This window comes from Pongo abelii, chromosome 19, assembly GCF_028885655.2.
Source record: "Pongo abelii isolate AG06213 chromosome 19, NHGRI_mPonAbe1-v2.0_pri, whole genome shotgun sequence".
NCBI lineage: Eukaryota > Metazoa > Chordata > Mammalia > Primates > Hominidae > Pongo > Pongo abelii.
In genome coordinates this window covers 65053804-65078032 of record NC_072004.2, presented here as the reverse complement: position 1 = coordinate 65078032, position 24229 = coordinate 65053804, and the positions used below count along the sequence as shown (strand labels likewise).

The window sequence follows — 24229 nt, the reverse complement described above, 5'->3', positions numbered from 1 at the left end:
CAACATCACCATTCTCTGGTACAAGAAATACAAAACACATTTCCTTTAAAAAATCCTCCCAGTGCTGAAGTATCTTCTAAGCTTCCCAGAGTATGTTCTAAGCTTTATAAATAGTAAATCTTTCAGACATGTCAGTATGAAAATGAGACTGGTCTCAAAAAAAACCCATCAGAATATTCAGTGAAGTAGGCCTCATAAACTTTAGAGCTCTAATAAGTCAGAAACAGGAAACGTTTATTTAAATAGTGTAGTCTTAATTTCTTTAATATAAAACCCCCCCCAAATCTGATGAAAACAAAGTTTTATATACCATATAAACAAGATTTGTCAGATTTGAAAGTGAAAGTTAAAGTAATTTACAGTTAGCTTTTAACCCTCTCGGGACATTTAGATACATCCTGATAATCCATCTTATATTAGTGTGTGTCAATTTTACAATACACTGGGGAAAACTCGGCTATTGTATTTAATGGTACAGTTTCATTTATCAAGTGTTTCCCATTAATTCCATTATTAGTGACAGCTAACAAGTGACCCCATCAAATGAAGTGAATGACATTAGACTGTGGCAGAGTAAACCACATCTGGATTGCTTTCTATAATTCACCAGTTTGCAGGAAGTAAACATTCTTTGATTTGTTCATAATATACTGAAGTTACCTATAACACTGGTGCAGTAACACAGCTAGTTCCTCTGTATTGTTATGGTAGAACAGATTTTGTAATATAAAGTTAACAGGAAAAAATGCTCACACATTATGTGGTGAAACTTATCTCACAAAAGAGCATTAAATAAAAGGATAGAGGGAAAATAAACCATGCAGAAGAGACGGCTTCCCCATCTCCACCTGTTTCCCATGGGCTCACTCACTGCCATACATCACTTGCCACACTATCAAGTGACTCCTTTCTGCTTTGGTGACAGAAGGTTCAAGTGGAAGATCCTCTCCAAGAAGTTCTGATTCTCCACCTTCATCACCTAGTGAATGATAAGAAGACTCAAGTTAGGCTGAGCACAGAAAATATAGAACGATGTGAGTCAGATGTAAAGCTCGTGGTTAGTCCATGAACAAGATGCCCAAAACTTGTCTGACTTTCACTGGAGAGTAAACAGTAAAAAAAATACTATGAGTCAGAATCCTCACCCATATTCACCCAAGCCACTGTTTGACTTCAGAAAAGGTTAATTCATTTTTCAGACTGTATTTATAAAATCGAGTTCACTATACTACGTTGAAAAGCTATCCCAATATGTCTGCATACCGATGGTACCAGACACGGAAAGCTAAGAAGGCAATTCTGTGTTCATCCAAAATGAAGAGTCTACTCTTACTTATTTCAAACTAAGAACTGAGAATAGTGTTATAAAATGCGTGAGCACAGGTACAGAGCAAACTAACTAAGCCCAAATAACTCACACTTATTATCAATGACAGGTATAATGTTCTCCAATTTGAAGATAATTGACACAAGCATATGGAAATTAAAATAATTAGCCTGCAGTACTGCAGATGGCAGATTCACCAGCTACTGGGTTTTTCTTCCAATGATTTTCAAGTTTAGGATAGGTTACGAATTAACAGTGTATAATGGAAAACAAGAAACAAAGAGGTTGGGGTAGCAGCCAAGATACAGGTTCTTCTGCATCGCGGCTGAGAGAATGTGATCCATGGTGTCCTGATCAGGCACTGGCTTCCAAGGCCCAGTCTGGGGTATACCACACTCCTCTCCATAAGACCCAGTGCAGGGCATACCATAATTCTCGATACAAGCTTGCATCAATTGTATTTGTTGTCACAGAGCAGGGTTATTTTGGCACAACCCAGTGAAAAGCTGTCTAGTGGGATGGATTCTTCAACAGAATCCTAAAAACATACACACCACAGGACCTAAAGATATATTCCACTGATCTAACAGAATTTTGTAATGTGCCCCATGTGAATTTCAGCTGGACAAAAGAAAATATTGATACTGTTGACTAGAAACAACAGAAGAGAAAAAACCCTAAATATCTGCATTTTTCTCTGCAGGCCAAACTTTCCCTTACCCAGCCCTGTAATGGCCTTTTCACAGCAATATCATACTAGAGAGAGGAGAACACTCAGTTCAAACTCCCATCTCTGAACTGAAACATAACCAGGTGGTTAGAAGGTAAAAAAAATTAAGTTTGGCTCTTAAATTTTAAAAAATTTCAATGAAAAAAATTAACTGGCTGAGACAAAAGGCTGTCAGCATTTCTTTCTGAGTTGTTTTGAAGATTTTACTTGTACGAAAATTATCCTGTCTGCTAGGGTCTCTACAGCCTAAGTTTTAAGTTTAAATCATTAAAAATATGGGACTGTTAGAATCAATTTCTCACTGTTAAAATATTACAGGAAATGAAAAAGGAAATGGACCCCCAAAAAAGATCAAATTCGATTTTTTACAACAGTATAATCACTATTAAAATTAGCCTATGCTAAAGACAAGTCTGTTTTTCAGGCTGGAAATAACTAGAGATACTGCCAAACCTGGTTAAGCAATTTTTGTTCTATTTTCAGGATCCACAATGGAAGGAATTTTTAGTGGAAATGGAAAAACCATATAGAGATTTTATTAACAAACTCCTCAGTACGGTTCCAACTGTCATACTGCACTCCAAGACAAAGTTACAAAGATCACCCCAGCCAAGTGGAGTCCCTAACAATTCCTCTCATAAAAGGGAATTCAACAATAGTCAATTATTCAAAACACTTTGAAATGACTCCATTCCTGCTGACATCCCTGGAATCAATTTCTAAAGTTAACACTAACAGCCTTCCCCTCTTAAAAGTGTCAACAAACTTTTTGCATCAGATATTGGTGACACTAAATCACATTTGTCACACTGTCATTTAAATGACCCTAATTTTTTTTTATTCCTTTACAGAATTCATATCTAAAGTATTTGTTACTGATCCACAACATTATTATATTCTCTCAAACTACCTAGTGCCTTATGTCTGGGAACTTTTTGAAGCACTGAGATTTTAAGCGAGTCCAAAGGATCAATTTATTTATAGCAAATAAGCTAGGTGCGGTGCCTCATGCCTGTAATCCCAGCACTTTGGGAGGCTGAGGCAGATGGACTGTTTGAGGCCAGGAGTTTGAGACCAGCCTGGCCAACATGGTGAAACCCCATCTCTACTAAAAATACAAAAATTAACCAGGCGTGGTGGCACATGCCTGAAATCCCAGCTACTCAGGAGTCTGAGGCATGAGAATTGCTTGAAACCGGGAGGTGGAGGTTGCAGTGAGCCAAGATTGTGCCACTGCACTCCAGCCTGGGCGACAGAGTGTGAGACTCTGTCTCAAAGAAGAAAAATTATAGCAAATAAATAAGCTTATATTTGTACAGTGTCTTACAACTTACAAAGCACTACTCTTTCACGAGCATCAGTTCTCCATGTTTTCTTTGTACCTCTCTGGCCATTCCTTCTCAGATCCCTGCATAAGCTCTAATGATCTTTAAATGGAGTATGAATTCAGGGTTCTATCCTGGAACATTTCCTTTTTCTTTCTTTTCTTTTTTTGAGATGGAGTCTCACTCTGTCACCCAGGCTGGAGTGCAGTGGTGTGATCTCAGCTCACTGCAACCTCCACCTCCCGGGTTCAAGCGATTCTCCTGCCTCAGCCTCCTGAATAGCTGGGATTACAGGTACGCGGCATCACGCTCAGCTAATTTTTGTATTTTTATTAGAGACTGGGTTTAGCCACTGGAACCTTTTCTTTTAGCTCCTTGGGTGAACTCACCAACCCTCATGGCTTTTAGTACCACTCCATGCTGACAGCCCCCAAATCCCTCCCTCCTAAGATAGAGGACCTGTATATTCAGAAGCCCAGTGGAAATTTCCCACCTAAATCACCACTATGCTCTTCAAGATCAACATGATCAGCACTGGACTCCTCTTTCCGTCCCTCCAGACCTGCTTCTCCTATTGACAGTCCTGAGCTCTGTGGCCCATTCCCTCCTTCCCCACATTCCCATCATTCTTCTTATCTGTTCACACTGTTACTACCTTTCTTGGGCATTCACTTGTTCCCAACTCATTTCCCTAGGTCTAGTCTTGAACCTTCAGTCCATCCTTCACACAACTCTAATCACATTGCTCCTATAGTTCTCTTTTGCTTGAAAGATAAAGTACAATCTTCTTAATCTGGTATGTAAAGGCCTCCCATACTCCAGTCCCTCCCTCCCTTTTGACAAGAAATTCATACTTTCTTCTACTCATAGTTTTTCTTCCATTAAGATGGTTTCATATCTCTAAACCTTTGGCCAAGCTATTCTCTTACCTCGGAGTGCCAACCCCTGGTCCTCCCCACCCCATTCCCCAACCTGACCCTTTGCGCTAAGACTATGCAGTGCTGAGTCAACTCAAGCATCATTTCTTGACTTCCTTCTCTCCCTACCCTTGGAAAGAACTGACTACTCACCACCAGAGCATCAATAACATTTTAATTTATTAACATGTCTCTATCTCTGCACTGTTCTATAATCTATTAGACGAAGGCTTTGTCTGATTTGTTTCTGTATCTCCAGTTTAAGAATGACAGGTACACAGTAGGTGCTCAATTAATGTTTGTTAGGTGAGAAAATGAACAAATGAAGTTATTTAAGAAATATTTTTATTTCTCCATTTTGACAGAAAACCGAGGCTCTAAGAGGTTGAATGACTTGTCCAAGGCCTTCTCACCCTAAATCTTATGCTTTTCACATAAAACTTCACATTGACCACATCCTGCTATTTCTAATGCTCCTTTCAAACAAATACATTTTGGTATGAAAAGAAATACCAAGGGCCAGGTGCGGTGGCTCGGGCTTGTAATCCCAGCTGGGAAGCCGAGGCAGGCGGATCACTTGAGGTCAGGAGTTTGAGAATAGCCTGGCCAACATGGTGAAACCTTGTCTCTACTAAAAATACAAAAACTAGCCAGGTGTGGTGGTGCATGTCTGTAATTCCAGCTACCTGGGAGGCTGAAGCAGGAGAATCACTTGAACCTGGAGGCAGAGATTACAGTGAGCTGAGATCATGCCACTGTACTCCAGCCTGGGTGACAGAGTGAGACTTCATCTCAAAAAAAAAAAAGAAATACCAAAAAGAAAAAAACAAAAAACAAAAACCCACAAAATCCTTTCGTATGTAGAGAGCTCAAGGAGAACCTCTTATAAATTATTATCAGAGTGGTTTCTTATTTACTTTGGGAGAAAACCCAAGTCATAGCACATAGTGCAAACTGGGCACCCAGAACCAATGACATACCCATTCGGAAGTCGATGTAGCCCTCTCCTCCACTGATGACAAGCATAGACTTCAAGGGCGTCTGACTACCAGGCTCCTGTGCAGATGGCCCTGCTTTGTCACCTGTCAGATCCGTGCCACTACTGCTACTTTGTGGGCTGATGACTTGACCTGTTTTATGCAGAAACAAAAGTGAATATTACTTATCACAGAAGGGAGGCTGTTTTTTTTTTTAAATATTTTTAGAGTTAAACAAAAAGGTAAATATATTCTAATAACCAAATACTGGGGAAGCTAGAAGGCTCTGCATGATCAGAAAACATTTACATGAAGGTTTTAAGAACCCGATTTGAGGCCAGGCATGGTGGCTCACGCCTTTGAGAGGCCGAAGTGGGAGAATCACTTGAGGCCAGGAGATTGGGACCAGCCTGGCAAATATAGTAAGGCCTCATCTCTACAAAAAAAGTTAGCCGGGAATGATGGTGTGCGCCTGTAATCCTGGCTTCTTGGGAGGTTGAGGCAGAAAGATCACTTGAGCCCAGGAGTTCAATGTTGCAGTGAGCTGTGATGTACTCCAGCCTAGGCAATAGAGCAAGACCTTGTCTCTAAAAAATAAACAAACAAACAAACAAAAACCGATTTGAAAATCTAAGTAAAGCAATTTTGTAACAAAGCAGGAATAGGCCCCAAATCCAATATGAGATATATGCGTGGCAAGGTGGATCTTAGCTGCCTGCTTCAAACCACTTTTTTTTTTGAGATGGAGTCTTGCTCTGTCACCCAGGCTGGAGTGCAGTGGCACAATCTTGGCTCACTGCAACCTCCGCCTCCCGGGTTCAAGCGATTCACCTGCCTCAGCCTCCTGAGTGGCTGGGACTACAGGCACGTGCCACCATGTCCAGCTTTTTGTACTTTCAGTAGAGACAGGGTTTCACCGTGTTAGCCAGGATGGTCTCAATCTCCTGACCTCATGATCTGCCTGCCTCGGCCTCCCAAAATGCTGGGATTACAGGCGTGAGCCACCGCACCCGGCCCAAATTACTTTATTTATTTATTTATTTATTTTTGAGACAGAGTTTCGCTCTTGTTGCCCAGGTTGGACTGCAATGGTGCGATCTCGGCTCACTACAACCTCCGCCTCTGGGGTTCAAACGACTCTCTTGCCTCAGCCTCCCGAGTAGTTGCGATTACAGGTGCCTGCCACCACGCCGGGCTAATTTTTCTATTTTAGTAGAGATGGGGTTTCACCATGTTGGTCAGGCTGGTCTCAAACTCCTGACCTCACGTGATCCACCCACCTAGGCCTCCCAAAGTGCTGGGATTACAGGCATGAGACACTGTGCCCGGTCTCTTAAAAATTTTTAATGAAGTCTTGCTATGTTTGCCCAGGCTGGTCTCAAACCCCTGGGCTCAAGTGATCCTCCTGCCTTGACTTCCAAGTTGTGGAATTACAGGTGTGAGCCACCATGCACAGCCTACCTGCTTCAAACTATTATAGTCTAAATCTTTTGATCTGAGAGACAGTGGAAAAGGTCTCTCCCTTGAAAAGGAATGTGCTTATTTGTGTGAGACTGAGAAAAGTCTTCAACTTAAGCCCTATGAGTTTGCATAGTCATAATTAACATTTAAATTTATTTCAAATCTATGGCTTTCCTCTCATATTTAAGTACAGGTTATTTTTAATTTAGATTATGCAAACAAAATTACTAGTAAATGTGCTGTTTGTTCTAAAGCTTAAGTTCTAAGGTAGAATCCTTGAGTGTGAAACAATAGAAAGAGAGAAACCTTTAAATATTATTCACACTATGAACAAATGAGCAATCTCTAAGCCATCCCTCTTAGCAAGATTTAATTGTGGGATATTTTTTTCCTTGTCAGAATCTGCTGTCCTTTGGTCAAACTACACAGACTGCACCTCCAGGAGCTAGCTGGACAGTCATTAATGCGACACACTGTAACAAAATTAATGTATGTTGAAAGTGGATAGGATAGTCTGACGTATCCCCACAGGGATTCATTCATGCATTACTCAACTATACTTTGGAAGAAATCAAGCATGCCAGAAATGACTTCTGTTGGTAGACGAGTCAGTTCTGCCACAGAAGCAAGAGCACAGTGGTATTACTGATAAGGCCAACCAGAATGGTTTAATCTTTAGGGCCAACTGGCCTCACAACAACCATGTTGCTAATTCCACTTTTAGATTTATACCCAACAAAAAATTCTTGCACATGCACACAAGAAGGTCCGCTTCAGTATTGTTTTTAATAGTGAAAAAAGTGAGGGAAGAAGCCTAGAGGTCCATCAACAGAAGAATGAATAAAATGTAGCACTTTTATTCCATTATAATACCAGTTAAATGAATAAACTAGATTTTTATGTATGAACATTGATAAATCTCAAAAAACGAGAAGCAAGTTGTAGAAGCATACATATAAAACACAACATTTAACATGTAAAGTCCAAAACCACAAAACAATCATACATTGTTTATAAATACATTCAAACATAGTAAGAATACAAAAACGGGGCCAAGAGGATTTGCATCGACTTCAAGATAGCGGTTACCAATGGAGAGGAAAAGGAGAGGAGAATGGGATTAGAGAGGGATACAAAGGAGATTTAAAGGGAACTCTGTGATATTTCATTTTTTTTAAGCAAGAGAAACACTGTTACCAGCAATCCCATTTCTAGGAAGGAAATGACTATACAAATATATAAAATGTACAAATGAGGTTTCAGAAAGCTCATTATCACTGTTGTTAAGAATAACTGAATAATTGCTTAGGGTACCATATGCCAGCCGTTGCCCCATGTACATATAATCATTTAATCTTTGGAAGACGCTTAGGAAAATAAGTATGATGAGTAATTTGACGTGTTAGCTCGATACCCAGATACTTGGTCAAACACCAGTCTAGATATCATTGTGAGTCTTTTTCAGATGTGATTAACATTTAAAACAATAGACTTTGAGTAAAGCAGATTACACGCCACAGTGTGGGTGGGCCTCATCTAACCAGCTGAAAGCCTTAGAAGAAAAAGACTGAAAGATCCCGAGGAAAGAGAAATGTTGCCTCCAGACTGCTTTCAGATTTGGACTGCAACATCCACTCTTCCCAGGGTCTCCAGCCCGCCAGCCTGCCCTGCAGATTTCAGACCTGCCAGTCCCCACAATTGTGTGACCCAATTTCTTACAGTATCTCTCTCTTCACACACATATACACATGCATCCTATTGGTTCTGTTTCTCTGGAGAACCCTGACTAATATACTACATCACACAGTTAGCTGGTGGGGCAAAGTCAGATTTGAACTTCGTCTAGCTCCTAAACTTGCCTCTTATGGGAAAAAAAAATTCAAAAGATATGTCCTGCTTACAGATGGTCAGTGACATCACTTTAGTATTGTCAATGGATAATTTGTCATTTTTCACTGGACATCATCACTTCCACCTTTTTTCTGGGTGGTGTTTTATAGCTCCCAGTAGCATTTTCATTAATTTTCATAACAAATGAAGTAGGCAGAGCAGATATTAATCACATCTACCTAGGAGTGAGGAAATGAGTCTCTGAGGTTAAGTGACTTGCTCGAGGTTAGTGGCAGAGACACAGGGCCCAGAGCCCCAGGCCTCCTAGTCCACTGCTTTTTCCTATTAAGCTGCTAAAGGTACCAGAGTGCATTCTCTCTTCCTCCATGCAGCCTTGATGATAGAAGCTTCTTTCTAGTGATTTCTCTTATTAGGTCAAGACCATTTTTGGCAATCCACGATGATAAAATAATACTACTGCTTTTCAAAAGTAAGCAAGTCTCCTAAAGAAAAATCAACAAATTTATCTTTGGGGGTGGGAGAGATATTTCAAAATAACTTCATTCAAGTATCCCTATAGCACCTTACTCACACCTCCATTACAGAACTTCCTTCATATATATTGAAATTACCTGCAATTCGAGTACTTAGCCTTAGACTATTAGGTAGTGGAACCAAGAGATGACAGAAGAGAGACAATTATATGGAACATCTCAACAGAATAATCTAACATACCTGGGACTGCCACAAAGAATTTCACAGCATCCCGGTGCCCATGGAAGCAAAGCTGTGCATGTGCCATTGAACAATAGGGTATAAATGTCCCTGGAGTCACTTTATCGCTGTTTTCATCACCATAAACACGGATTACACTTCCAGGACGATTTCCTGGTACACCTGAGGTTTTATTTGCTGCAACAGAAAAACCAAATACCAAATATTTTCCCCTAGAAAACAGTAATGAATGTAAGAGGTTACTGGTTAATCCTTATGATATTATCTAAAAGCTACAGCCAGTTGAGATAAAACAAGGATGGCAATGCCAATTCAAGACAAAGCTGGGAAAAAAAGAGATACAGCATGCTAGTTACTTTTAAGTACCTCAGTAAATGGAGTAGGGGATTTTGCCAGTCTAGCAATAAGTAAGCTTATTTTTTAAACACATCTATTCATTTAAAAAATAATTTTAGTTAAAAAAAAATTTGAATCTTAGTTGTTTTGTTTTTAATGCCCATGTTAGAAAACTAACCATTATACAGTTTAAAGTAAATGGGTATATTTGCAAATAAAGTCTTTCTTTATAGTTTATCTTCTGATTTTTCTCCCTCGCAGTAAGAATATTTCCCTTGAGGGGGTTGGTAAAAAGCTGTGCTTACAAGAATCCAGCCACTACAATAGAGCAGCTTTTATTGATACCAGACTGATGGTGTGCTGCGTACTGTAAAAGACCAGACTCACAAAACATCCCCATTCCATGGGCAAGTAAGTAAATGAAAGAAATATGATCGGTAACAAGAGTAAACGATGTAAATTAATGACAGCTTTAAGAGATGTTTCATGTTTATACTGGAAGGAAAACAAAGTCTGAAAGAAAGTTCAGCTGCAACAAAAGATGATAAATAGACTAAGCTGCTGAGCAGTTTGGTGGCCATGTAACAAACATTAAAAAAAAAAAAAAAGACACCTGCTGGGATGCAGTGACTGCAAGTGGATAACATTTAGGAACATTCAAGAGGGTATTCTAGAGGAGTGGTAACAGCCTTACAGTGGCTATTAGAAGCCAGGAAGAAGAGTTTGGTTCAGAATCTGCACTTACCCCTCAGCCCCAGTAAACGTCCCTGGTGGAGGATTACGGCTAAAGTGAGAAAGGAGGAAAGGGGACATGGAGAGGTGCATGACAGGGAGGAGAGAATTACTGTGAGCCACCACTCTCAGCATCTTCTATCTGGTAAACCTGGTGCTCAAAGCCCCTAACGAAAATAACAAGATCCCACTTGGCATAGTACCAAGTAATACATAAAGTTCTTCCCAAGGCTTCTATCAGAATCTCTGCTCAAAAAGGAAAATCTGATTTATGGTGTTTTTTTTTTAAAATAATAAAGCAATTTTAGTGAATCTGAATCAAAACACTAAGAACTCAATGTGCAGCATTTCCTAAATGCTAAAATTTCTCCTTTATTTCTCGCTCTGTGTGTTTTAAAAAACAAATTCTGTTCCATTAACTATGCTAAAATGAAGCTCTTACAAATAACTGAAATGAACTCTAGGGGATCCTGGAATCTCTTAGGATATAAGGAGAGGTCTAAATATGATTTATAAGTAACTGCAGAAAAGACAGGTGGGATTGAAACCTTGCTTTCTTTTAAAGGCTTCTGAAATACCTTCTAGTCTTTCTCCCTCCTCTGGCCTGAAAAAAGGTAGGGTGATTTTGAAGTGTATATTTATTAATGTATTTTATAGACTTACAGTATTTGCTTTTAAACCATTCCCTGCCATGAATTTTGCAACACAAAAACATTTACTTAATGGATGATTAATGTAATGGAACATCATATGAGAAACACACAAGGTATATTTTATTCATAAAAACAATAAATCACATTCTTTTAAAATAGAAGATAGACGGAAAGGCTTGCTGAACTCCTGAGAAACTTCTTCCAAACTTTTTTTAAACCACGAATAAGACAAATGGAATATACTAAACTATCTGCTAAGGAGATATGAAAAACTAGGATGAATGCTAGGTAGTGTTTTTGGATAATGGTATAATAAGGCTTAAGAAAAATGGACTTTAACTTTTATTTCAAAGATGAAATAGGACTGTGATTCCTGAACTGTGAAAATGTTTTCACAATGAAAAACTTTTAATTATGAGTTTTGGTCTTGATACATGAAAACTTATTTTCCTAGAATTTATAAGTTGCATTGAGTGAAGTAACAATAGCTAGATCTTTGCCATCACTGATTTTCTGAGCTAACACAGATTTGAATTTCAGACATAACTATTTCCTATAATTCTCCTATTTGTCCCATGGCAGTTGTCTAAAAATATACTTACTTTCTGTCAATGGGATGGAGATAATGACACCATTTCCTGTCCCCACCCACAAACGATTACAAGACACCATAAGAGCTGTGATTCTCACAAAAGAGAAGCCCAGTTTTCCAGTACCTGTAAAGAAAGGAGGGAACACGTTATTGAGAAACTGAAGCAGACAGTGTGTTACATTCGAAGTTCCTTAGAAGTAGCAGGATTACCAAAAAAAAAAAAAAAAAAAAAAAGAAAGAAGTAGTAGCAGGATTGATACAACACAGAGGAAATGTGACTAGAGCTAGATGGATGTTTCCTGAAGGTTCACATCAAAGTAAGCTCTTACTGGGGCTTATTGTCTATCTGACAATTCAGGGTTAATGGAAAAAGAAAAGCCTAAAAGTGGGTAACATAACATCATTAGTTAGAAGAAAAGTACACAGGAAATAGGGTACATCAGGAACTGTGACACAGGATTTACTTAGGGAACTGTAAAACCAAACCAACACATAAAACAAAAATCCCCAACAGAAAACAGTGAAACTGGCAGGGCACAGTGGCTCACTCCTGTAGATCCTACAAGGTGGGATGACTGCTTGATCCCAGGAGTTTGAGACCAACCTGGGCAACAGACCTCATCTCTACAAAAAAGTACAAAAATTAGCCAGGCATGGTGGCACATGCCTGTAGTCCCAGCTATGTGGGAGGCTGAGGTGGGAGGGTCACTTGAGCACAGGAGTTTGAGGCTGCTGTGAACTGTGATCCCATCACTGCACTCCAGCCTGTGCAACAGACCAAGACTTTGTCTCTAAAAACAAACAAACCCAGATAAATCAAGTGTCCTTTGATCTTATAAGCTGAAAAAGTTCTGGTTTCCCTTAAGTTTTCTTTGCATAGATAAAAATCTTTGTAAACAAAATCTATACTTTCCCCATCATTTATATACTTAAGTTCTAAAGCAGTTTAAACATTTTAAGTATTATACACAAATAATTTAGGGAGAATAAATGCATTTTTGTATTTCAAGTTAATTTTTACAACTGATCTTATTTTCAGTGACTTGAAAGACAAATTTATTGAACAGGTAATACATTTAAGAAAGACAATATTAGTACTCATAAGTTCTACTTACAAGAACTGAGGGCATGATCGCTGAATCACAGTGTTAGAGGGAGGCTTAATTACCATTCAGCCTAACCTAGGAACCTTTAACCTCCAGTCAAAGTATATCCCTGAAATTAGTTTGTGTTTGCATGTGTATACATTCTAGGGAGAAGGTACATAGCTAGAAATAAGGTTTTCTGAGGGCAGTAACTCTAAATGGTTGAAAACCACTGATCCAGTTCAATCATTTTTATGAAAGGAATCCTTTATGACATTCCTAATCATCATTATAACACTAGGTCAAGTGCTAAAGACAGAGCAGGGAACAAGACAATGATGGTCCCTGATCTTCATGGGGCTTAGGGTCTGTAGGGGAGAGATTATAAACAAGAATCACATAATACCGGTGTGATCACAATAATGACAAGCCCATGAAGAAAAAGTATGACAGGACCTAAATGGTCTCTCCCGATTATGACAGGTAGGCTATGACCTGAAAGCTAAGTAAGTAAAAAGGGACAAAGAAGAACTTCCCAGGTAGATGATACAGCAGTACATGTGAGGACCCTGAAATGGGAAGGAGCTTGCTGAGCTGTGGGTCGGTATGAGCAAGGAGAGTGTTTAAGAACATGTAAGGTCTCCTGGTCATGTCACCTCACCTAAAGGCAACAGTGGAGGTGTGTCAAGGTAATATCTGCACCTTCGTTACTAGGCAGAGAACAGACTGGGGTGGCAACAGGCAGCCCAGTTAGGAGGCCTGGGGGCAAAAGGATAGTGGTAGAGATAAAGAAGTAACTGATTTAATACAGTTTTAGAGGCAGACTTGACAGTTCCCGGTGACAGATTAGATGTGGGAAATAAGAGGAGTCCAAAATGATCCCAACTTTCCGTCAAGAACAATAAGGGGCCAGGTGCATTGGCTCATGCCTGTAACACCAGCACTTTGGGAGGCTGAGGTGGGCCAATCACTTGAGCCCAGGAGTTTAAGGCCAGCCTGGGCAACATAGTGAAACCCCATTTCTACAGGGAAAAAAAAAAAAAAAAAGGAGCCAAGCATGATGGTGCAGGCCTGTCCAGCTACTGGGGAGGCTGAGGTGGGAGGATCACTTGAGCCCAGGAAGTCAAAGCTGCAGTGAGCCGTGATGGTGCCACTGCACTCCAGCCTAAGTGACAGAGTGAGACCCTGCCTTGAAAAAAAGAAAAAAAAAAAAAAAAAAAAAGAACAAGGTAGATTGAAACATCTGTCTGACACTTTCAGTGATAAAAGTTCACTACTCCTGAGGTAACTTAATTCATTGGTTCTACCCAGCATTTTAGACTATTTAAAAATAAAAACAAGGACTGGGTGAGATGGCATGTGCCTACCTACAGTCCCAGCTACTCCAGAGGCTGAGGTGAGAGGATCGCTTGAGCCCAGGAGTTCAAGGCTATAGTGTGCTATGACTGCACCTGTGCATAGCCACTGCACTCCATCCTGGGCAACAAAGCAAGACCCCATTTCAATAAACAAATAGATAGATAAAATAAAACACCCTCTTCGATTGGTAAAGATAAAACGCGTTGGAAGCTTACCTAACATTTTGCTTACATAAGGCTCAATGTCCACATCCTGTAGATGTTGATAAGTGTGTGCATGATAGAGACGGAGCGTAGAATCCAAGCGAATGGAGACCCACACGCCATCCCCCACCCACGCAAGCTGTCGCACTTGGCTCTCCTTCCTGGGATGTGCATCAAAAGATTTCTAGGAGAGATTGTCCAATCACAAAGTTACTTTTGCTACATAGAATTTCATATTTAAAACTGTGCTAATTTGCACAAGTTAGCAGACTATTAAAAGAGAAGCCCAAATATTATATATTAAACATGATTACTCTTATATACACAATTGTTTTCATCCTAGAACGCAAAAAATAAAGAACTAAGAACAGGATATTGGACTTGAGCACTATATAGGATATCACCTTATAACAGCAATACTAGCACATCCACACTATGTAACAGTGTTCAACGGACAGTTTTTTTTATTTTTTTATTTTTTATTTTTGAGACAGAGTCTTTACTCTTGTCGCCCAGGCTGGAGTGCAATGGCACAATCTCGGCTCACTGCAACCTCCCCTTCCTGGGTTCAGGCGGTTCTCCTTCCTCAGCCTCCTGAGTAGTGGGATTACAGGCGCATACCACCACGCCGGGCTAATTTTTGTATTTTTAGTAGAGACAGGCTTTCATCATGTTGGCCAGGCTGGTCTCAAACTCCTGACCTCAAGTGATCTGCCCACCTTGGCCTTCCAAAGTGCTGGGATTACAAGCATGAGCCACCGCACCTGGCCTAACAGAAAGATTTTATCTCCGGATTTTGTGTTGTTGCAGAGCCACTGTGTTGAAATAAGGTCACAATTAATCAGGCTGGGCGCTGGTGGCTCACACCTCTAATCCCAGCACTTTGGAAGGCCGAGGTGTGAGGATCTCTTGAGCATAGGAGTTTGAGATCAGCCTGGGAAACACGGTGACACCCCAACTCTACTATAAATACAAAAATTAGCTGGGAATAGTGGTGCATGCCTGTATTCCCAGCTACTTGGGAGGCTGAGGTGGGAGGACTACTTGAGCCCAGGAGTTTGAGGCCAGTCTGGGCAACATAGCAAGACCCCGTCTCTACAAATAAATTAAAGAAAAATTAGCCAGGTATAATGTTGTGTGCCTGTGATCTCAGCTACTTGGGAGGCTGAGGCAGGAGGCCTGCGAGAGCCCAGGAGTTTGAGGCTGCAGTGAGCTATGATTGCGCCCCTGCACTCTATCCTGGGTGACAGAGTGAGACCTTGTCTCAAAACAAATAAACAAAAATACCAGAATATAATTAAACTAAAAGGAACCCACACTGCTGTATATGTGTGTGAGGTACAGGCTGAGCATTCCCAATCCAAAAATCTGAAATCTGAAATGTTTTAAAATCTGAAAGTGTTTTAAGTGCTGATATGATAGCATAAGTCACCCTGAACACAGTATTTTTTTTTACTGCACTAATGGTATATCATATTTTTCACTGTTATAAAGTATACAGGAAACATAAATAAATTTTATGTTTAGACTTTGGGTTCCATGCCCAAGATATTTCATTATTTATGTATATGCAAATATTCCAAATCTGAAAAAAATCCAAAATCTGAAACACTTCTGGTCTCAAGCATTTTCAATAAGGGATATTCAACCTGTGTGTGGATAGATGGATGGATGGATGGATGGATGGATGGATGGATGGATGGATGGATGGATGGATGGATGGATAGACAGCTAGACAGCTAGCTAATTAGATAGATATAAACAGATATACAGATGATAGATAGATAGATAGATAGATAGATAGACAGACAGACAGACAGACAGACAGATAGATAGAATTGATATAAAAAACAAACACCAAACGGTTAACTTTGAGACTTCTAGGGAAAGAAATGTGATTTGGGGGAGGGTGAAGGAGAGCTTTCACCTTAAAATTTCCTGTATGTTTTTCTTTTCCCCTAAACATTTAGAATGTATTTATGTATTGTGACAAAAAAACAAACAAAACAAAACTGTAAGAAAACAATGCTAGGCCGGACGCGGTGGCTCATGCCTGTAATCCCAGCACTTTGGGAGGCCAAGGTGGGCGGATCACGAGGTTGGGAGTTAGTTCGAGACCAGCCTGGCCAACATGGTGAAACCCCGTCTCTACTAAAAATACAAAAAAAATTAGTCGGCTGTGGTGGTGGGAGCCTGTAATCTCAGCTACTTTAGAGGCTGAGGCAGCAGAATTGCTTGAACCTGGGAGACGGAAGTTGCAGTGAGCCAAGAACGTGCCAATGCACTCCAGCCTGGGTGACAGAGGAAGACTCTTGTCTCGGACAAAAGAAAAAAGAAAACGATGCTAGGAGGTTAGGAGGTTTTCATTTTTACAACAAATTCCCAGTGCAATGTTATTTCTGTCTGGGACACATATGTGGATACGCCTGGATTACACATGGGGAGGACAAGGAGGAATCCTCTTCTCAAACAATCCTCATATAACTAAACATAAAAAGAACCATGTATTCAAACAAAAACACATACATATCTCTGGATATATACACAGACACACATTTAAACATTCACGTATGAATCCTCTTTCCTTTTTTAAAAAGCCACTTCCTACCCTCACAGTCAAAAGTGGCAAGAAAGTTAAGTAACACAGAAAGCTAAGATATTCAAATACATTACTCAAGTGCCCTAAAACACACAGATCCAGAAACAATTTCTAAAGAAGCTGAAAATAATTATAGTCTAATAGTCTTCGGATAATACAAATTCAATAAATACAGAAAACATAGGCTAATAACTTGCCTCTATTTTCATGGCCTTTGGTTGCACCACATAGATTTTGTTCCTATAGCCACACCAGACTTTGTCATGTACCACAGTCATGCAACGGATGGAATGATGAGGCCGTCCAAGGTCTAAGAGGTGATAGTTTGACAAATCCCACTGCCCGTCTTTAAAAGAAATAAAAGGTTATAGTAAATGCATACCACCTGTTACTCAATTTCAACACAAGAAACATTTTATTTGTTGTATAATTAAATTTACTGAGGAAGCACTCAAAGTACCATGTACTAAGTATACCTTTTATTTGCAGCCTGGGTTCTTTTATTCCATAAGCTGCAAAGTTGGAAGAGACCCTCAAAGGTCATCTGCTTCAAAGTGCCACCCAGTACCTAGACCCCCTTTAAAACATGCTCACAAAAGCAGTGATGTGATGATAAATCAGTTACAAGTTATCTGTTTATCATAATATTTTTCGAATTAGAATGGACTTAAGGTTATTTTGGGAATAACGTCTCTCACTCATGTGAATTTTGATGTATTTTCTTGGGTAGAAGTTGAGGGCAACTCATTGCTAACACTTTAGGAATTACGCATACTACTACATTTTCAGTGATACTAGAAATATGAAGGAGAACCAGTCACCAGAACCTCGTTTTGCTTTGTTAGCTTTTGTGAGCACACTGCCTCACAAAGCAGCCATTCTATTTTCAGACAGCTTTAATTGAAAAATATTACCCACACCTAGCTAAAGTCTGTCTTTTTGTATGTAATCACCCATTCGTCTGCAGTCTTGCAGAGTGGAAACAAAAGAATAAATCCAGTACAAACTTCTTCGTTACAGCCCTATGTCTTCTCTTTTCAAAACCAAGTATCTTTGGCATGTGCTCTGTACCTACCACAGTTTATAGACCCTTCGTCCTAACTCTGTTTTGTTGATGTCCATTGAATATGCTGTCTTTATCTAGCCTAGTAGAGCAGGATTATCACCAGCCTTGTCTTTGAGGCTTAAGGCATTAAACTCATACTCAGTTTATAGTCAACCTTTAGGTAATTCTCACTCTTCAGACATGTTTCCCCATCTTGCTCTTCTGAACTCAAATGCAGGACTTTACATTGACACTTACCAAATGCATTTTACTTGTCTTATTCTGTCAATATTATTTTGAATTCAATTTACCAAAATATTCATTGTTTCATTTTTTTTCTAGGCTTTTCCACTTATTAGCTGAGTGGCCATGAAAAAGTTACCAAAATGCTCTGTGTTTCAGTTTCCTCATCTATAAAATGAGGATGACCATGGAACTTTCTTAATAATTTACTGTGAAGATTAAACATAGATAAAGGGCTGAAAAAGGTAAAATGGAGCCCTCTCGCTCTTTGATGATATGGAGTCATTAACCAGCAATTTTCAAGTACCAATCAATTACAAAAGCACCTAACTGTCATCTACTCCACATTTCCCCAGCCCAGAAAGATAGGAGATTTTGGGAAAAGCCTTTCTAAAATCCAAATTCAGGGTATCTATGTTTCATAATACTTCCTAGATATACCAATCAAGTGGGTAGAAAATGATGTATCATTTTTGGTTGACACAAGTACCAAGGAGTTATGGAGGAATACATACTAAATTCTCTCAACTTAATTCATTCAAGGTAGGGTTTCTGATACCACCACCCCTCTATAGATGAAACAATGGTTTTAAAGGGGGAAAATATAAATAAGCTGACATGAAAATGATTAAACCTTACCCAATTAAAATTCTTTAAAAAAAGGTCCAAATGTTAAGTGGACACAAATTATTTTTAAAACACAGGACATTAAAAAAACACCAAGTTTCTCCAAATTGCATAAGTATATGAATGAAAAATAAATGCCTCCCTATCACATTATTTAAAAGTACCGGCCGGGCACGGTGGCTCACGCCTGTAATTCCAGCACTTTGGGAAGCCAAGGCGGGCAGATCACGAGGTCAGGAGATCGAGACCATCCTGGCTAACACAGTGAAACCCTGTCTCTACTGAAAATACAAAAAAATTAGCCGGGCGTGGTGGCAGGTGCCTGTAGTCCAGCTACTCGGAAGGCTGAGGCAGGAGAATGGTGTGAACCCAGGAGGGGGAGCTTGCAGTGAGCTGAGATCGCGCCACTGCACTCCAGCCTGGGTGACAGAGCGAGACTCCATCTCAAAAAATAAAATAAAATAAAATAAAAGTACCATAAAATGCCCATGGTGGTAAACATATTTTCCCTAAGGTATCTGTTAATGTATACCTCCATGCACGCACTAATATATTTACTGATGTTGTGTATTGTTAGTATTTATTCTTTATCCTGAGTATCATTTCTTTAAAACATAAACCAATCTACTTAAAAATGCTTTGCAAAGCAACAAATTAGTGTCCATGTTATATACACATCACCACTCACCCACTCCTCTGTGAAAGATTGCAAGGGTGCCATCAGCCAAGGCTACTAACACGATTCCCTTCACGTGTCTGCAAACAGGAAAGGGGAGTTCAGAACTCTCCATTCAGGAATACAGAAGGGACCACATGCTACTGAACTAGTTCAGGGCCTCACAAAGGGCCAATCTGTGATGAGTTAAGGAGCTGACAGCAGAATATAAATGAACACATCGCTTTCTTCACTGTGCATGTTCTGCTATGAAAAAATGTCAGCTGAACTAAATAAACAGTATGAATGGTATCTCAGTTGTTTCACTTTCTGGCCCAAGCTTCTCCTCTCATCACAGACAATCAACACAAACTCCAAAGACCAGAGACATGCACCTTGAGTGGAACCAACAGAGTCAGCCCTGTGGGCTCAGAGATAAACTGTCTGATTTTTGATAGTGAACACATAGAAAAGAACTAGTAAATCAATGCCCCAATCAACATATTCACAAGCCATAAAGAATATTCTAAAATAAACATAAATTAATAGGTATTGGTTATTTCTTGCAGTGTTAAAGAAATCGCAGTATGGTGAGGACTCAAGCAAGTTTTCCTTTCTACTTCATTTTCTATTATACAGTTTCATTCTCACTTAACTTCTCTAGTTCCATAAAAAGGGTTAAAAAAACAAACAAATTGGATACTAATTTAGTCGTGAAACATGTATTAGCTTTCAAAGTCTTAAAATCTAGTTTATACCAAAATGCATAGTTTTAACAAGAAGAATTTCCAAAATAAAACTTACACAATACTGAGAATCGAATCTTTAAGTTTAATGGAATGGAGACATTTCCTCCACTGGGCTACAGATGAATGGACATACAAACTGCAAGAACAAAGTCAACACTGGTAAGGCATAGAGAACATCAAGACATTGCATATATCTAACAATGATCACGAAGTTCATTCAGAAGGAAAGAAGAGTAACATATAAATTTTAGGAAAAGGTGCTGCAGCTTTTGTGCAATGGTCAGAAAAGAAAAATGAGAGTGAGGGTAGGCCTAAGGTAAAGAAATAGGCTGCTGAGCAAAGAGAAACATATGAAGACTGAAAAGCAGGAACTAGTGCAATGCACAGTCAGTGTCACACACTTGGTCCTTGGGCAAAACTCTTTTTTTGAATTGCCTTACCTCTCTACTACACTGACCTATAACTTTTGGATGACAGAGTGGCCCACACAGGCAGTGGCAAACTATGGCCTACAGGCCAGATCCAGTCTGCCACCTGTTTTAATCCAGCTTGCAAGCTAAGAATACTTTTTACATTTTTAAAGGTGTGTGTGTGGGGAAATCAGGGGTATTTTGTGACAGGGGAGATTTATATGAAATTCAAACTTCAGTGCCCATAATGCTCCACTGGAAGACAGTTACACTAAGTGTGCCAACTCTTCACTTTATAGTATTGGACTCATATGAAAAAGACGTACTACAGGTTGAGTAACCCTTATTTGAAATGCTTGGGACCAGAGGTGTTTGGATTTCTGACTTTTTCAGATTTTAGAATGTTTACATTATACATAACAGTTGAGTATTCCTAATTCAAAAATCCAAAATGCTCCAATGAGCATTACCTGCTAGCGTCATAACAGTGGTCAAAGAGTTTTAAATTTTGGATTAGAGATTCTCAACAGTAATCTTGCTTAACCTTTGTAAATGCACAATTTTGTAAAACTCTCCACACAACTGGAAAGTGAACAAACCATATAATATTAGTTATCATCATCTGACTTTGCAGATTGTGATTTGTTTTACCTATCTTAGTAAAAAAATCACTAAAAGTTGGGATTGGGCCTTCCTGCAGCGAAAATGTTGGTTTAATCCCCGTTTTCCTGCCCACATTCTAGCCTACATAAATTAAATATTCTCTGTCTTTGTGCTGTTCAGGATCTTCTATTTCTGGAGTACCTCGATTTTAAAATTTTACATACCTCTTCTTCCAAGAATATTATAGAAAGGGAACATTCTGTGACAAAGAAACATATGGCTTACTATTCAGAACGAGTGCAAGTCCAGTTTATGTGGTAGTTGCAACATAACATCAAATTGTGTGTGTATATAAAATTCTTTGCATTAATCCACACTTTTTGTATTTGTTTACCATATTTTACTTATCTTCTGATTTCAAAAGCAAAAGTAAAACAATAAACATATTCTAATGTTAAAAGTGTTGACACCTACCAGCCATTTTGAGCTCCAAGCCACATAGTTGGTAAAAGACTACTCATTTTCTGGGCTTCTTCTCTCACCAGGTCTTGTTCATTTGGCAGTACTGATATTTGATCTTTATATGCATCTGAGTCATTGCTGGAAAGGGAGGGCAAAAGGAAAGAAATCTGAGTATACTTAACTATAGTTATAGTTTTCAGGGACTGAATACATCTATATTTAAGTTTGTTCATTTGTTTATTATTTATTTATTTTTTAGAGATAGGGTATCACTCTGTCACCCGGGCTGGAGTACAGTGGCACAATCAGGGCTCACTGCAGCCTTGACCTCTCAGGCTCAAGTGATCTTTCCATCTCAGCCTCCTGAATAACAGGGACTAGAGGCACACACACACTCGCACCTGGCTTAAATTTTTAGTTAAAAAAAAAAAAAAGAAACCACCAAAATTTCAGAAAAGCCAAAGTCAAAAGCTTACATCACATATTTCAACAATTGTACCAGAAATAACATTAACAAACTAGGAAGCCCAAGGAGCAGAAAAGATAATAAGACATGGTAATGAAATACAGCAGTTAATATTCAGACAATTACTATGGCTGTCTCTTATTTTGGGTTTTGTCATAGTTTCTTCTCAGGTGAGAGAGAAGGGAAGGATACACACATACAAAAAGGAGGGAGAAATATAAAGAATTACCTAAAATAAATTAATAAACTGAAATATGTTTAATATTCTATCACAAAACCTTTCCTTTGAATTGTCAGGGCATATTTAGTAAAAGATATATAACCAGGCTATCAAATTCAAACACGACTTATTCTTAAATTAATAATTCAAGCCAGGTGTGGTGGCTCACGCCTATAATCCCAGCACTTTGGGAGGGTGAGGTGGGCGGATTTCTTGAGGCCAGGAGTTCAAGACCAGCCTAGCCAACATGATGAAACCCCATCTCTACTAAAAATACAAAAATTAGCTGGGTGTGGCAGCACATGCCTGCAATCCCAGCTACTTGTGAGGCTAAGGCAGGAGAATCGCTTGAACCCGGAAGGCGGAGGTTGCAGTGAGCTGAGATTGCGCTGCTGCACTCCAGCCTGGGTGACAAGGTGAGATTCCATCTCCAAAAAAAAAAAAAGAATTAAATGTTAACCCATTTATGCCGGAGGTTGCAAATTTTTTTGGTAAAAAATCAGACCTTAGTGATGACCTTGAGCAGTAGGATATGAATAACTCCCACAAGCTTAGCATTCCAATAATGGACCACTAGGCATTAAGTGGGTTATTAATTAATCTTTCTTACTTTATACACTAAGAATATTAAACTTTAAAAAGGATCTAGTTTAAAGAGACTCTCATCTAGAGGGGATCTAGAAAAGGCAGGAAAGAAAATGAAATAATTCACTAAATGGGCCTAGATTAACCAACCCTTTAACTGAAGAGCCTAAAACAAATAGTTTTCTTTGGTTTGTTTGTTTTCTGAGACAGAGTCTTGCTCTGTTTCCCAGGCAGCAGTGCAGTAGTAAGATCATGGCTCACTGTAGCCTCCAGCTCCCAGGGCTCAAGCAATCCTCCCACCTCAGCCTCCTGAGTAGCTGGGACCACAGGTGCACACTACCACACCCAGCTAATCATTAAGTTTTTTGTAGAGATGAGGGTCTCACTATGTTGCTCAGGTTGGTCTTGAACTCCTGGACTCAAGCAATTCTCCTGCTCAGCCTCCCAAAGTGCTGGGATTATAGGCATGAGCCACTGGAACTATCTGAATTGTTTTTTAATAAAATATTTGCATGAAAACTAAATTCAAAAAGGTCATCCACACCCATGTGGGAAACTTATACAATGGCAGATTTAAACAATGGCCAATTTTGCTGATAACTGGAGTGAAAATTAGAGTAGGGATGGGATTAAAATGACAAAGAATTACTAATAGAATGGAAGACAGTAAGTACAAAAAAAAAGAAAAAAAAAAAAAAAAAAAAAACAGACCAGAGGAGAAAATGAACAGAAAGATTTTGACTAATATATAGTCACACACCTGGTAAAACCATTTTGGAAAATGATGGACAGCATATATGGTGGTGGTTCCACAAGATTATACTACTATATTTTTATAGTACCTTGTGCATGTTTACATACACAAATACTTATCGTTATGTTCCAATTATCTACAGTATTCAGTACAGTAACATGCTGTACAGGTTTCTAGCCTAGGAGCAATGGGTTATACCATATGGCCTAGGTGTGTGATAAGCCATACCATCTAGATTTGTGTAAATGCACTCTATGATGTTCACCCAATGATGAATCACCTAATGACACATTTCTCAGAACGCATCCCCATTGTTGACTGATGCATGATTATACTTTTATAGGTAAGATTTTTTTTTAAATTGGAAGGTGTATGGAAGAAATGGGGGGGAATATCCAGTGAGAATGATGGAGAGGGAATACATGAAGTTATCACAAGAATAGGTATCTTTTAATCCACCACAGTGACACTAATTAGTGGAAATCTTTTGACTGTTTGAGATTATTTTGGTTCCTTTTATTTGTGCACTTCACCCAGTTTCCTAAGTTG

The 24229-nt window shown here is 39.2% G+C and overlaps 1 protein-coding gene across 11 annotated transcripts in view; it reads right to left on the bottom strand.

The window, feature by feature from the left end:
* Positions 1–233: 233 nt before the first annotated feature.
* SPAG9 (sperm associated antigen 9) overlaps positions 234–24229 on the bottom strand; it is a 153725-nt gene continuing 129729 nt past the window's right edge. For 7 of the 11 annotated variants that reach the window (XM_024234703.3, XM_024234705.3, XM_063718135.1 and 4 more), the window contains 10 exons: positions 21668–21793; positions 20236–20316; positions 19465–19532; positions 17059–17207; positions 14275–14446; positions 11626–11739; positions 10384–10422; positions 9303–9479; positions 5280–5429; positions 234–979 (listed from right to left, as the gene is read on the bottom strand). In XM_024234703.3, the coding sequence (XP_024090471.2) occupies positions 864–979; positions 5280–5429; positions 9303–9479; positions 10384–10422; positions 11626–11739; positions 14275–14446; positions 17059–17207; positions 19465–19532; positions 20236–20316; positions 21668–21793 (1192 nt within the window). In that variant the 3' untranslated portion in view covers positions 234–863. The remainder of the gene's footprint in view (positions 980–5279; positions 5430–9302; positions 9480–10383; positions 10423–11625; positions 11740–14274; positions 14447–17058; positions 17208–19464; positions 19533–20235; positions 20317–21667; positions 21794–24229) is intronic. The other 4 variants (XM_024234707.3, XM_009251604.4, XM_063718134.1 and 1 more) reach the window with 1 other exon arrangement.